This window comes from Schistocerca piceifrons, chromosome 2 (assembly GCF_021461385.2).
Source record: "Schistocerca piceifrons isolate TAMUIC-IGC-003096 chromosome 2, iqSchPice1.1, whole genome shotgun sequence".
Taxonomy (NCBI): domain Eukaryota; kingdom Metazoa; phylum Arthropoda; class Insecta; order Orthoptera; family Acrididae; genus Schistocerca; species Schistocerca piceifrons.
The window spans coordinates 464,506,146-464,521,978 of record NC_060139.1 but is presented as its reverse complement, the minus strand read 5'-3'; the positions used below and the strand labels follow the sequence as shown (position 1 = coordinate 464,521,978).

The 15,833-nt window shown below is 43.0% G+C and overlaps 1 protein-coding gene across 1 annotated transcript in view; it reads left to right on the top strand.

Moving 5' to 3' along the window:
- LOC124775486 (sialin-like) overlaps positions 1 to 15,833 on the top strand; it is a 140,869-nt gene that overhangs the window by 46,959 nt on the left and 78,077 nt on the right. Inside the window, exon 8 of the mRNA XM_047250319.1 lies at positions 9,254 to 9,460. Coding sequence (XP_047106275.1) covers positions 9,254 to 9,460 — 207 coding nt within the window. The remainder of the gene's footprint in view (positions 1 to 9,253; positions 9,461 to 15,833) is intronic.

The following is a 15,833-nucleotide window of genomic DNA, read 5'->3' as shown; positions in this document are numbered from 1 at the left end:
CGTACAAATGCTATATTATTACTCCATTGTTTCATTTTCTATGTTTTTCCTCAAGATCATATGAAATATGTCTATTAAATAATCAGACTGTGAGAGAAAATGTGAAATAAAAACAAGCTGCTTCAAATATTACAGTACTCATTATTATTATTATTATTATTATGTACTATTCAGAGAGAGAGAGAGAGAGAAAGAGAGATAAATTTACTCACCATGTGGAAGCAGAGTTCCCATCTGCTGTTACTTGATGGTTACTTTTGTCTCTATCCATATTGTAAATATTTTAAGCTCACTGGCTGCTGAAAATAAGGTGACATACCCCATGTAGATCTCCAGCAAGTTTGGATAAATTTCTGTTGGCAAAAAACCTCCAAAACAAAGAATTTTAAGGTAGCTTTGTATCCCAGTTCATCCATCTGATGAAACATACAACACACCTATTTTAAAAAGCTGCACAACAACTCTGTTCTTTAATAATAATAATAATAATAATAACAATACCAGTAATAATGTTGTTGTTGTTGTGGTCTTCAGTCCTGAGACTGGTTTGATGCAGCTCTCCATGCTACTCTATCCTGTGCAAGCTTTTTCATCTCCTAGTACCTACTGCAACCTACATCCTTCTGAATCTGCTTAGTGTATTCATCTCTTGGTCTCCCTCTACGATTTTTACCCTCCACGCTGCCCTCCAATACTAAATTGGTGATCCCTTGATGCCTCAGAACATGTCCTACCAACCGATCCCTTCTTCTGGTCAAATTGTGCCACAAACTTCTCTTCTCCCCAATCCTATTCAATACTTCCTCATTAGTTATGTGATCTACCCATCTAATCTTCAGCATTCTTCTGTAGCACCACATTTCGAAAGCTTCTATTCTCTTCTTGTCCAAACTACTTATCGTCCATGTTTCACTTCCATACATGGCTACACTCCATACGAATACTTTCAGAAATGACTTCCTGACCCTTAAATCAATACTGGATGTTAACAAATTTCTCTTCTTCAGAAACGCTTTCCTTGCCATTGCCAGTCTACATTTTATATCCTCTCTACTTCGACCATCATCAGTTATTTTGCTCCCCAAATAGCAAAACTCTTTTACTACTTTAAGTGCCTCATTTCCTTATTATTACTGGTCCCCCCCCATGAACCATGGACCTTGCCGTAGGTGGGGAGGCTTGCGTGCCTCAGCGATACAGATAGCCGTACCGTAGGTGCAACCACAACGGAGGGGTATCTGTTGAGAGGCCAGACAAACGTGTGGTTCCTGAAGAGGGGCAGCAGCCTTTTCAGTAGTTGCAAGGGCAACAGTCTGGATGATTGACTGATCTGGCCTTGTAACAATAACCAAAACGGCCTTGCTGTGCTGGTACTGCGAACGGCTGAAAGCAAGGGGAAACTACAGCCGTAATTTTTCCCGAGGGCATGCAGCTTTACTGTATGATTACATGATGATGGCGTCCTCTTGGGTAAAATATTCCGGAGGTAAAATAGTCCCCCATTCGGATCTCCGGGCGGGGACTACTCAAGAGGATGTCGTTACAAGGAGAAAGAAAACTGGCGTTCTACGGATCGGAGCGTGGAATGTCAGATCCCTTAATCGGGCAGGTAGGTTAGAAAATTTAAAAAGGGAAATGGATAGGTTGAAGTTAGATATAGTGGGAATTAGTGAAGTTCGGTGGCAGGAGGAACAAGACTTCTGGTCAGGTGACTACAGGGTTATAAACACAAAATCAAATAGGGGTAATGCAGGAGTAGGTTTAATAATGAATAGGAAAATAGGAATGCGGGTAAGCTACTACAAACAGCATAGTGAACGCATTATTGTGGCCAAGATAGATACGAAGCCCACACCTACTACAGTAGTACAAGTTTATATGCCAACTAGCTCTGCAGATGACGAAGAAATTGAAGAAATGTATGATGAAATAAAAGAAATTATTCAGATTGTGAAGGGAGACGAAAATTTAATAGTCATGGGTGACTGGAATTCGAGTGTAGGAAAAGGGAGAGAAGGAAACATAGTAGGTGAATATGGATTGGGGGACAGAAATGAAAGAGGAAGCCGCCTTGTAGAATTTTGCACAGAGCACAACATAATCATAACTAACACTTGGTTTAAGAATCATGAAAGAAGGTTGTATACATGGAAGAACCCTGGAGATACTAAAAGGTATCAGATAGATTATATAATGGTAAGACAGAGATTTAGGAACCAGGTTTTAAATTGTAAGACATTTCCAGGGGCAGATGTGGACTCTGACCACAATCTATTGGTTATGAACTGCAGATTAAAACTGAAGAAACTGCAAAAAGGTGGGAATTTAAGGAGATGGGACCTGGATAAACTAAAAGAACCAGAGGTTGTACAGAGATTCAGGGAGAGCATAAGGGAGCAATTGACAGGAATGGGGGAAATAAATACAGTAGAAGAAGAATGGGTAGCTTTGAGGGATGAAGTAGTGAAGGCGGCAGAGGATCAAGTAGGTAAAAAGACGAGGGCTAGTAGAAATCCTTGGGTAACAGAAGAAATATTGAATTTAATTGATGAAAGGAGAAAATATAAAAATGCAGTAAGTGAAACAGGCAAAAAGGAATACAAACGTCTCAAAAATGAGATCGACAGGAAGTGCAAAATGGCTAAGCAGGGATGGCTAGAGGACAAATGTAAGGATGTAGAGGCCTATCTCACTAGGGGTAAGATAGATACCGCCTACAGGAAAATTAGAGAGACCTTTGGAGATAAGAGAACGACTTGTATGAATATCAAGAGCTCAGAAGGAAACCCAGTTCTAAGCAAAGAAGGGAAAGCAGAAAGGTGGAAGGAGTATATAGAGGGTCTATACAGGGGCGATGTACTTGAGTAATAATAAGGATGCAAAAAACATTATTACAAACAAATGGTTTCCTGATGTTGACATATTCTTTTCAAAACACTTCTCATTTTTCATGTAACTATGATATTCTACTGATGTGTACAAAGGGTTTTGAAATTGGAATTTCTTAAGCTGAAACTTAACCTCTGCTGTGGAAAGAGAAAAAAATAAGTGTAACAGGCTTTCCACTGGCTAATTTTGACCCAAATGATGTTCTATGGCCACTAATGTAATTTTTTTTATTTCAGGTACTGTACTGACACAAATCAAACAAAATACATGCTGGGGTGCAGTCCATAACAAGCAATATTGCTTTTAAAATAAACATATTCACTACAGTCAGCACTCCAGTTCTTGGAGACTGTTTATGGCACAATCCCTGATATTTTGTTCAGCAGATGATTCATATATCCCTTTTTGAAGAACCTATAGCTTATTTAGATTTGCTCTGAATTGCTTGTTACAAATATATTCTTAGGTAACATAGGTATTAGAAAGTTGACAAGCCTGTCCTTTTTCAGATTACTTTAAATGCTTGAGCCAAGTAAGTTTACACTACAATAATGTTTTTTTATCATTTTACTACCTACATACATTTTAATTCCATCAATGTTATGGAACTCCGTGAGACACATGTTACTGGTACTTACACTTACCATATAGTGGAGATACTGAATCACAGGGTGGAACAACAAAAAGACTGTCAGAATATGAGTTCTCAGCCAACTTGGACTTCACACTTACAATGACACAACTGCAATTAACACACACATGACCACAGTTTCTGCCTGCTGAGGCCACATTGCGAGCAGCTGTGCATGATGGGAGACGCAGTCGGGCGATGAAGGTAAGGAGGATGCTGGGACGGAGAGGGGGAGGGATAGCAGGGTAGGGGTGAGGGACGGTAAAGTGCTGCTTGTGGGAGCATATGGGGATGATGTGGAGTCAGATGATTAGACGGAGAGAGAGTGGGAGAGGGGGGGGGGGGCAGATTAGCTGAAAAGGGGAGACATAAAAAGACCAAGGGTGCATTGGTGGAATAGAGGACAATGTAATGCAGGAATGGGAACAGGGAAAGGACTAGAGGGTAAGGACAATGATTAACAGAATGTGCCATTAGGATCCTTCCTACCACCACCAGCTTATCTGAATTGCGCAGGTGGGAACTCTCCCTGCAATACATCCTACGTTCCTGCAACCCTCCTTACCCTCTAGCCCCTTCCCTGTTCCCATTCCAGCACTACACAGGCCTCTGTTCCAAAAATGCACCCACAGTGTTTTTACCTCTCTCCTTTCCCGCTAACCTCACCTCCACCCCCCCCCCCCCCATGCTCTGTCTAACCTCCCGACTACACCTAGTTGCCCTACTCTTTCTTCACCTCATCTGTATGTTCTCACAAGCAGCACTTTACCTTCCCCCACCCCTACCCCGCTGTCCTTATCCTCCCTGCCCCAGCCTCCTCCATATCTCCGCCACCCGACTGCATCTCTCATCATGTGCAGCTGCTTGCAGTGTGGCCCAGCCACCAGAGAATATGGTCATGTGTGTGTGAGTTGCATTTGCATGAGTGTGTATGTGTATGTTCTATCTCTGACAAAGGCCTTGTTGGCTGAAAGCTCATTTTCTTACTGTCTTTTCGTTGTGCCTATCTGTAACTCTGCATCTCCACTATATGGTGAGCAGCAATTATCCTTTTCATAATGCTGATACTTACACTTAGGTGGCTTTCATTAAAGTACTGAACAATTTCACTTGTCTCATTACTGCAATGAGTCTCTAATTCATTAAAAGAAACCTTTTTACATGCAGAGGATTACTTTATGCACACAGAACTACTTTGGACCTTACAGAGCAATTTAACATCATTCACACACATAAAAAACAGAAGAGGTCCAAATACCACGCTATATACTATGTTAACAATATTATGAAAAGAATGAATTGCTACTCACGATACAATGGAAATGTTGAGTCACAGACAGGTGCAATGCAAAGACTGCTAAACAAGTAAGCTTTTGGCCAAAATGCTTTCTTCTGGATTAGACAACAAACAAACACACACATTCACACAAAAACACCTCTCACACACATGACCACTGTCTCTGACTGTCAAGGCCACACCTTTAGAGGGGAGAAAGAGTGTGGGGTGGGATTGGGTTGGTAGGATGAGGTAAAAGTGCATGCGGCACAGGAAAGTACAGAAAATAACATGCAAAAATATATGAGGGTGCCACAGGAAGATTGATCAATTTTGAGGTCTAGGATTAGTGATATTGTCAGGCAAAATGTGGAACATGAGATGCTGCACCAACAATCAGCGCGGTCTTGCAAATGTGTCGAGCACAGATGAGACAGTTGGTACAGTGTGGCTTGTAAGTAAGAGCATTTTGTGCAGTTTGGAGGGTGACAAGTAAAACACAGGAAAGAAAAGAAAGAAATGGACGGACACTGGGTATGGTAACACATTAGGAAATAGTAATGAAGGAAAATAGTGCTGGGTTATGGGATAGGATAAAAGCCAGTAGGCAAAATGAAATAACAGAAATCCAGGATGGAATAATGACAATATTATGAAAAGGATAGATCACTGTTCACCATGTAGTTGAAATGTTGAGTCGCAGACAGTTGCAACAAAAAAACCGCTAAACAAGTAAGTTCTCAGCCAAAAAGCCTCCTTCCGGATTAGAGAACACACACACATATTCATGTAAATGCAACACTCACATACGTGACCACTGTTTCTGGCTGCCAAAATATGCAGAAATAAAAGTAGGATATACGATGAACATATCTGTTAGGGCAGTGCAGCAAAATTTGGCATTAATGGGCTATGGCAGCAGATGACTGATGTGAGTGCCTTTGCTAATCAGTACATCATCACCTGCAGCACCTTTTCTGGGCTCATTATAATACCAATTGGACCCTAGACCACTGGAAAACTGTGGTATGGTCAGATGAGTCTCAATTTTGTTGGTCAGAGCTGATGGTAGGGTTTGAGTGGGGCACAGACCTCATGAAGCTATGGACCCAAGTTCTCAGCAAGGCAATGTACAAGCTGGTGATGGCTCCAGAATATTGTGGGCTGTGTTTACATGAAGTGGACTGGTTCAGCTGAACCGATCATTGACTGGAAATGGTTATGTTTGGCTACTTGGAGACCATTTGCATGTTCCCAAACAATGATGGAATTTTTATGGATAACGCATCATGTCACCAGGTCACAATTATTTGCAATTGATTCATAGGACATTCTGGACAGTTTGAGCAAATGATTTGGCCACCCAAATCGCCCAACATGTGCACCGATAGCACTTTCAAGATTATGGATGGCTATAGAGGCAGCATGACTCAATATTTCTGCAGGGACTTCCAGCAACTTGTTGAGCCCATGCTACATGGAGTTGCTCCACTACAGTGGGTAAAGGGAGGTCCAACATGATAGGAAGTATTCCATGACATTTGTCATCTCAGTTTATTACATAACCTCTACTTGTAGGTCAAAGATATTTGTTATTTCCATCAAAGTCAAAGATATGTGAAATAAAGCTGTGGGGATGTAACGCAGTGGACTTGTCCAGAACAAAACTGCTGCCCTGAGGTAGCTGAACTAACCTCTCTGGACCTGCAGTTAGTTCGCTCTGATCAATGTTTGTTACAGCATGCTTTGTAACTTTTAGGACAATAAAACATGTTCATGTGGAACTGTATGACAGTTAGTTATTATTATGCACAATTACTATCCTGAATACCATATTTCCCATAGTAGTGACCCCAAAATTTCAGCCGCACTGTGTTTAAAATGTAAAATCTCCTATGCTAGTCCATTGTCCTGCACTGCAGCTGCAACCTCCAGCTCAACCATCTCCTGCTCTGAGGGATGTCAGTCTCACCTCTTCATCAACATATGTGAATTCCACAAACTTTTTGTGCCTCAGTTTTGTACAGTTTCCCCAAAACCTGGGTGAAGTGTCCAATTCGACTGTGTGTAGTGAACCAGTAGCAATACTTCTATTGTTTCCATATCTACTATGCCAGGCTCACGCTGCTTCATACCAAACTTGTCAATGGCATGTGTCATATTCTCAATGTGACCTTACCAGTGACAGCAATGTAATGATGTTGGATGGCTATTTGCCTAGTAATTCTGCTACAACAATGAATGCGATTGTGGATGAACAGTGGCCTCCTGTGACTCCAGCTGTCAGTACACATAATGCTCTGAACTTCCACATGGGAAAGGAAGACACTTATTCCTCTGGACACTCCTTTAGTGCCATTGAATTTATTGCATTAACATTACCAGAGTTCTGTAAAACTATACAGACACCCACCAAAGTGCCACGATATTTAGTCAACAATGGACTCTGCTAAACGATCCTCAAACTGTTTCCAACTATGTACTGCCTCCCAGACAAAATAACATGGGTTTGAGTGACATTCTTGGACATAAAAGTTAGCAGCTGGACACAAGAGTATGTTGTCATGCAACACCTGCCTGTGTCATACACCTCACAACTGCTGCCACCCATACCATGTTCACTTGCAGCTGTTTCCACTATGCATGATGTGCACACTCTGCAACCCCTCCATGCATGTGTAATGCACAGATTCAGTACAACTGCATTACCAGACTCATTACCCCGTGAGCATATCATGTACTCACTGTGTCTGGCAGCTCCCACGGACCAGCACCACATACCACCAGTCACACCCATCTTCATGTTCGGCTCTCATGTAATGCACTGCACACATCTAATGCACTGCACATACCTTCGTCTCATCACTACATGCTCCACCTGATGCTTCTGGTATTGCCTTACCAACCACGCTGTGTTTCTCTTCGCCACTTTATGATGCGCTACTCCCCGATGCTTCCGCACCTGCCGCACCAACCATGCTGCATATCTCTTCGCTGCTTTATGACATGGCACTCTGCAGTGCCTCCACTCCTGCCACATCTACCTCTCTGGGCAACGCTCACCTCATGATGGTGCCAGCCTCACACAGCCATGACCTTTACCATTTCGCACATCCTCAGCTGAAACTCCCTTCACTGAATGTGGACTCACCTACGCTGTGGTTTTCACTTAGTGAGTACATAATGCAGTCCACAAACATCACTGAGGGCAATGACAAATTTGCAGAACTTCTCAACCACCTTGGTGATAACGCCTATCTCATTTGTGACTTTCTGCATGATGTGTACGCGCAAACAAACAAGTGAGACTTTCAAGGCACTTTTGCTTCAATGCCTATACTGCTCGCCAGAGCAAAAACTTCATCTAATGATAAGTGGAATCTCATTCCGTCACAGAACATCTTCTGTGTTGTGGCGCAAGGTTTACCTGCAAATTGATACAAGCCTGCCCTTGGATCATACTTTGTGGCTATTAAAACTGTTGGAGAGCATTCAAATGGCAGTGCGGAGAATGCTCCACTAGTTTACAAACTATGTCTGGCTGACAGAACGTTAGCGTTCGACAGCACTGCTCACTGATTAATTCTCATTGTGACCTTACTACAGCTGACAGCATCCCTACCTACATTGCCAACAACACATGAACACAGATGAGCCTAGCCAACACCATGCTTGTGCTCCCTGCCAGTACTGTGCACCTTGTACCTTGCAGATGCGGGCCACTAGAACTCACCAAACCTTGGCAAACCCACAACTGCTCCATGCTGTCTCCCAGATGACGAACATAAACAAAAGCCTACAGTGCAGACTACCACCAGTGCACCTCTGCACAGTCACCGAGCTGTACCTGGCAGTCAAAACAATGTGAGTCGGCTGGGCACTACGCCCGCCCATGCGCATTGTCACCGCTGGTTCCACACTCGTTTCGACACTGATGCACTACATTGTGGACATCCTTGCTCATACTCAAACTGATCTCGCAGCCTTATACTGGTGCACCAGGGCGCTTGTCCTCTTCAAGTCACCACAAACCACCATTTCATGACAGCGTCTGCAGGTCTCATCTCTGACCAGATGGCTCTTGTCTCTTCATTTATGATGCACAACTGAATTCTTCCCTTCCAGTTGACACTGCAGCCAACATCAGCATGATTCCACAAACCTCTCGCACCAGCTACCACCTTCACCTATGCCACTGTGTGCAACTAATGACTCCATGATACCAGTGGTGGGCATCACCTCCATTACTCACGATCCTGGCAACCACTCAACTATGCCCTGGATGTTCTTGGTGGCTGTATTGGTGGCACTCACCTTGGAGCCATCTTCCTCACTGCCATTTACTGTCAGACCTGAACCGCACTCTGCTCCAGCGCCATGATAGCCAACAGCCGATCAGCGACAAGATCAGAAACTCCTTTCCAGCCAATGATACGAAGTCGTCTCCTACTTTGCAGACACTGAATGAGCTGGACACGACATCTGCTGCACACTCTGAACTCTGTCACTCCAACTCGGATATGCGAGCAGCCAATGACCTTCTCCACTCATGCATCGCCGAGACGTCTAGCGAGTTTCACAGGGCTCAACAGGAACTGCCCGACGATGAAGACATTACGTTGGCTTCAAAACAGGTATCTGAAGGAGATGTAATGCTGTCAGAAGTATGTTACAATTGCGTGTACCAAGTGGAAAGCTCATACAGTTTCAGACAAAAGTATGAAGAAGAGATACTAAGCTTAGGATACTACTGGGTGCTGGCAAAGAAGCAGAAACAAATCAATGAGAATTTAATGAAACTAACTTCATCACTGTCAAAAGCGACATGTTTAAGCTTCAAACTACTGCAACAAAACCGACAGAAAAGTCAAGCACATTATTTGTGTGCAGCTCCACAAATGACAGTAATTCTGAACTGAGTTCTTCTGATATATTTCCTGCTAACAGAAACCTTTGTTCATCATCATGAGATTCCATAACAGTAGACTGCAAATAAAGTTCTGATCCAGTCTATGGTTTGAGTGATTTACTTATTCAGAACGTACACAATTCATTGTTTAATTCATCGCAGGTAGCTACTACTACATCAGAATGTGAATTGGGAATGATGACCTTAAAACAGCAAGCCAACCAACCAAGACTCTTGAAGATAGACGTTATATCCCGAGAAAGTCTATTAACAAAGTTTCAAGAACCGGCTTCAAATGATTACTCTAGGAATATACTACAATCCCCTATGTATCGCTCGCATAAGGGTCGTGAGGATAAGATTAGAATAATTACTGCAGGCACAGAGGCATTCAAATGACCATTCTTCCCGCGCTCCACGCGTGGATGGAACAGGAAGAAACCCTAGTAACTGGTACAATGTGACGTACCCTCCACTATGCACCACACGGTTTTTTTCAGAATACAGATGTGAATGTAAATGTTAGAAACTGGTGAAAAACAATAATAGGATTACTGTGTGAAAGAAATGGAAAATTTGTCTTGTAGCAAAGTTCATCCTCATGTGAGAAGAACAGGTGATATCCATTTTCAGGTAAAAAGTGAGAAAAATACTCAATATTCATTACAACTACCTGAAAATCGTCAGAATTCACATCCTTCATATACTGGAAATCAGCCGCTCAATTTCCTCCAACAACGAAAAATGAAGAGATTACAGCAGAGCATTTGGTGGCAATAAAGCACGCCTTGACAAGGAGGGTTTTGGAAATGTGAACTGTGATTCGTCTTTCGTGGTTCAGTACATGACTGTGTCTGATTACAAACTGATTTTCAAGAGTGATAAATGTTCCAAGAGGTTCAGCAAGAAACTAGACCTGAAGTGACACACTTAGTTCACAATCAACAAAGAGGATCCGTCTGTGGAGTATGTGAAAAATGGTGCCCTAATCAAACATACTTCAAGCGACATGAGAGAATTCATACAGGTGAACGGCCATTATCTTGTAAATAATGTTCAAACAGTTTTTCACAGACTGCTGTACTTAACAGACACATGGTGACTCATACTGGTGAAAAACCATTCCAGTGTAACATGTGTGGAAAGAAATCTATTCAAAAAAGTCTTAAAATTCATTCACGGCAACATTTATCTCGTAATGATATCACGACCTTTCATTAAAAATGTCCATTTTGTGAAAAATCTATTGAGCACTAATCTGGTCTTAAAAGCCAAACCGACGTGGATGAACTCTTGTGTGCTGATTTTGTATGGCCTCACAATGCCTAGGCTTCTCATATCAAATACGTCCTCTAAAACGATAATACGATAATACTTAGCGATAGTGTGGCGATTATTGGTAATTCGTTGTCTGGGCTATAATAGACAGCTACCCTGTACCGAACTTAAGGCATTTCACACGAACTTGCTAGGGCTACTATATTCAGTGCTGTTGACTGTGAAAGGGCCTATGGCTGACGAGGATATGCCAAAAACTGTAATAATCGCGCCATTCGGTATATTCGAGGTTTTATTTATGCCAATGCGTTAAAAAAACGCGGCCCAGTCCTGGCAGAGGTTTACTGACGACGTCCTATTTAACATGTCCTTCTGCCTTGCTTATCTAGACGACGTGATAATTTTCTCGCAGTCTCCTGATGAACGTGAGACTCATTTTTGGTCAAGTTAGTGATACAAGGCGTCGTAATTAATAATGATAAATGCCAACTACAGCAATCGTGTGTCATTTTCAATGGACATATGGTTGATGTTTCGGGGATACACCACACGCCTGTAAAAAGGGAAAAAATCCACCTCCTTCCCCTCCCTCCCCCCCCTTCCCCCTCGGACTTGAGCCACTGCATGAACACCAGTGTCAAAAGATGCCTGATGTGGGTGCCTGAAATGGATATGGCCTTCGACAACACTAAATCCGACCTCACACAGGCTGTCACTGTCGCCCTTCCATCACTGGACGCACACCTTTTGATCAGTGGAGACGCCAGCGACCGCGCGATTGGCGCAGTACTCCACCGGAGTAACACAGCCACTGCGTTTCTTCTCTCAAAAGTTGCCCATTACTCAGATGAAGCCGTCGACTTCCCATAGAGAGCTATCGTATATCTATGAGATGGTCCGCTGTTTCCAGGATGACATTGAAGGATGCCCTCTAACCATTTACACTGCCTACAAGCCTCTTGTAGACACGATCAAAATCCCTTTTGTTAACATCACGCCAAGACACTTTCGCCACCTTTACCTGGTCTTGCAATTTACCACAGACATCAGACACGTCCAAGATGCAGAAAATATAGTCGTGAACAACCTTTCCTTGGTGACCACATCTACTCATTTGGACTTTGATCTACTCGCCAACGCACGGGCCAACCTACCACAATTACTCACTGGACAAGACATTGGGCTACAACTATAACAGTGCACACTGTCAGGAACCATCAGACCTGTTTGTTGTGACGTGTTACGTGAAAGGATACAACCAGTCGTCTCACAGCCCTCTTGTAAAACTCTGTTTGACATGCTGCACAGTCTTGCACATCCTGCCGTACATGCCACACTCAAATTAGTCACGTAACATTTCATCTGGCCCAACATCAAGTTTTATTGCACTGCATGGACCAGGGCCTGTGTCCCTTGTCAACAGGCAAAGGTAGGACACCACGCTCAGTCCCCTTTGGGATATTCCCTATCACAAAGGGCGTTTTCAGTATGTACATTCTGATTTGGTCTGACCACTTGCTGAGTCGCAGGGTTCATAGTACATCTTATCCATGACTGACCGTGTGATGCATTGGGTTGAAGCCGCCCCATTACCAGCTATTTCAGCCTGCACAGTTGTCAAGGAGTTTGTTTGCACCTGGATTGCCAGGTTTGTCTGCCCTACATCACTGATGACAGACTGAGACTGTCAGTTTCAGTCTCCCTTGTTCAGTGACCTGTGCTGACTTTGCGAGTGCCATCATTTTCACACAACTGCTTACCACTCCCAGTCAGACGGCCTAGTGGACTGATGGCACCACATGCTCAAGGCAGTGTTAATCTGATCTTCAGAATTGTGGACCAATCCCCTGCCCTGGGTACCTCTCCGAATTAAGACTGCTGTTAAGGAAGATTTGAGTGCTTTACTTGCTGAGGTGAGCTGCTCTGCCTTCGTGCAGAATTTGTCGCTCAAGGTGTAGCTACACCGGACCATGACTTGCCAAAATTAATGCAGTGAGTGCACGATCATATACGCAACATCCGCGTGCCACCTCCTACCCATCACACAAAGCCTACAATATTTGTTCATAAGGGCTTAAACACCTGTCTCCGCATTACACTACACACAAATGCCATTCAAGCGAGCTTTGCACCCCTACAGCGGCCCATACCACACAGTCATGTGGAACACCAACATTATCATCTTGGGAATGACCACTACAGTGTCCTCAAACAGATTGAAGGCTGCATGGACTTTAGCCGACCCCTCAACGGCATCCCATGCATAGACGCCTCCACAGCCAACAGATACTCACTTCAAAGTACAACTAAATATGAGTAACTTCCTGCTGGAAGATATTCATGCCAAGCTACGTGGCTCACTGTTAGTCATCTCCACCAGTTTCGCAAAGGCAGGCCCCAGTGTAGTCTCCAAATCAATCTAACATGCCACGCCCCTGCCCTACTCCATTGATACAGCGGGTTTAACATCTCACTTCATGACCTATGGAGCCCTCATCATCATCATCACCCCCGTATACGCCGCTCCTGCTGCCGATGCTGACAATGATGCCGCCTCGTCATCCTCTAGTCACTACACTGGGTACAATGCCCTCTTCTCCACTGCTGATTTCGACGTCATGCCTCCCGCTGCCTCGTTGGTCGTGGACCATCATACCGCCTTACCACACTGCCATCCCCATTTCCTCAACCACTGGCAGCTCCTCCCTCTTTATCAAGTACTTTGCCAGAGTAAATTCGAAAACTGAAGCAGTATCCATTATCACAGCACAATTTAAACGTTTTGATGTCATTTATGCATCTCTTTTGTTTCAATTACTGCCTAAGTATAATTTGTCCTTGAAATAGTATTAGAGTTTGATTGATATATAGTATTTTGGCAGGCTCATAATATTTTTTTGTTGAAGTGATAGTTTTCCATTAATAATTTTCGATTTTCACACTTTGGCCGCGCACTGCGCCCATTGGCGCACCTCGCCGATTACAACATCTCATCAATTAACACCTCCACTGCACTGAAATCCTGCTGTGCACAAAGCTTTCTCTCATGTGCTCCGCACTAAGGGAGCACGAGGGGGGTGGGGAGGGGCCTGTAGTTAATTCACTCTGATCGATGTTTGTGACAACATACATTGTATCTTGTAGGACAATAAAATATAGCGGTATGGAATTGTACAACCTGTTAGTCATGATTTTGCCTATCTAATATACCGTGTACCGTACTTCCTACAAAGGAAAAGCAATCAGTCACCTACAGCAGATGAATGAGTGGAGCACAGAAGCACATAAAAGAAAACAGCACTCACATTAGCTTCTGAGCACTGGCTCTTTTTCTTGCAATAGTGAACACTTTCACACATATGGCCACAACCCACAGTTCAACAACTGCTCCGCTATGTGGACCATTCGGATACTCCCTTCCAACACAAGTTTCTCTGAACTATGCGGATGGGAATGGTCTCTCCAACACATCCTGCACTCTTGCAATTATCCAGGCTTAAACCTTCACTCACCTATTCCCAATACCTCACCTGACCTCTTCTCTACTCTCTTCTGTCCACACAACTCATCAGTTGATATCGTGCAGTGCCTCCTCCCACCACATCCCCCCTCTCTCCTCCCTTTTTCAATCCCTCTCCTTCTCTCTCCTCTCCTTCACCTTTCTCTCTTCTCATTTTCCCCCCTCAGATCTCCCCTCCCTCTCCTCTTACATATATTTTTGTACCCTCTGTGCTCTTTTCATTTTCTTGTGTAGCCATCAAATCGTCTGTCCATAGACCTGCCTCATTCTCCCTACCTCACTCTCCACCCCCATCACCTTAAGCAACTGCTTTCATCAATCGAGTGTCAATAATTACTCTTGCTTGGCCACTGGATTGTGCATTTGGTTGTCTATGTGGTTGTACGTGTGAATGCGTTGGCTGTTGCCAGAAAAAGAGCTAGTACTCGAAAGCTAGAGTGAATGCTGCTTTCTGTTATGTGTTTCTATGCCATCCAGGAGTTTCAATTATTAATATTATACGAAGTCAAAGAGTCTCTTCTCTTCTCATTGGAGAAGATGGAAATGGTCTGTCCAACACATCCTGCACTCTCGCCATAATCCAGGCTTAAACCTCCACTAACCTATACCCAATACCAACTGGAGAAGAGAAGAGAGACTTTGACTTTGTATTTTAGCAGCCATTAAAATGATACTGCCAGTCACAATGTAGCACCGTCTTGGCTGTGCTCAAAATTACCCAAATGTCATGAATTATTTATAAAAGAAAATCAGATACACTAAAAAAAGTATTTCAGTTGTGTAAAACGCGGAAAATGTCAAATATGTGTGCATTACTGACTTCAAAAAGTTGTTTATGTACTGGCTCACTCGCGACGACAAATTTCATTGGAATCTGTATAGCATACACTATGGAATATCGGAATGAGTACAAAACATACCGTATTCGCTATAAATAATTAAAAATCAACATCTACTTATAAAATGTGATTAATGAATTAGTGTTATGTAGCTGTCTAATATGAGTTTTACTTTAAATACTATTCTGCAAACCATGAAAAACGCGAAATAAAATCAACTGTTGATTTATGACCCAATTGTTTACTGTCAGCAACGGATTTCTGCACTAAATTTTGGTCTCTATACCATACTTGGCGTATTACAGAACAAGGTCTTAAATTAATTGTTTTCCATATGTATGAGGCTTGTCAAATATCACAATATTACCTACAAGTCTGCAGAAATGCGTCAAAAACGCAAACAAATGCAATAAGTTCCCCAATTTTACTTTCACGTCTAAACACACTTGGCTAGTTAAAAAGGCAGATAAACTTCTTTTTGGATAATGAAA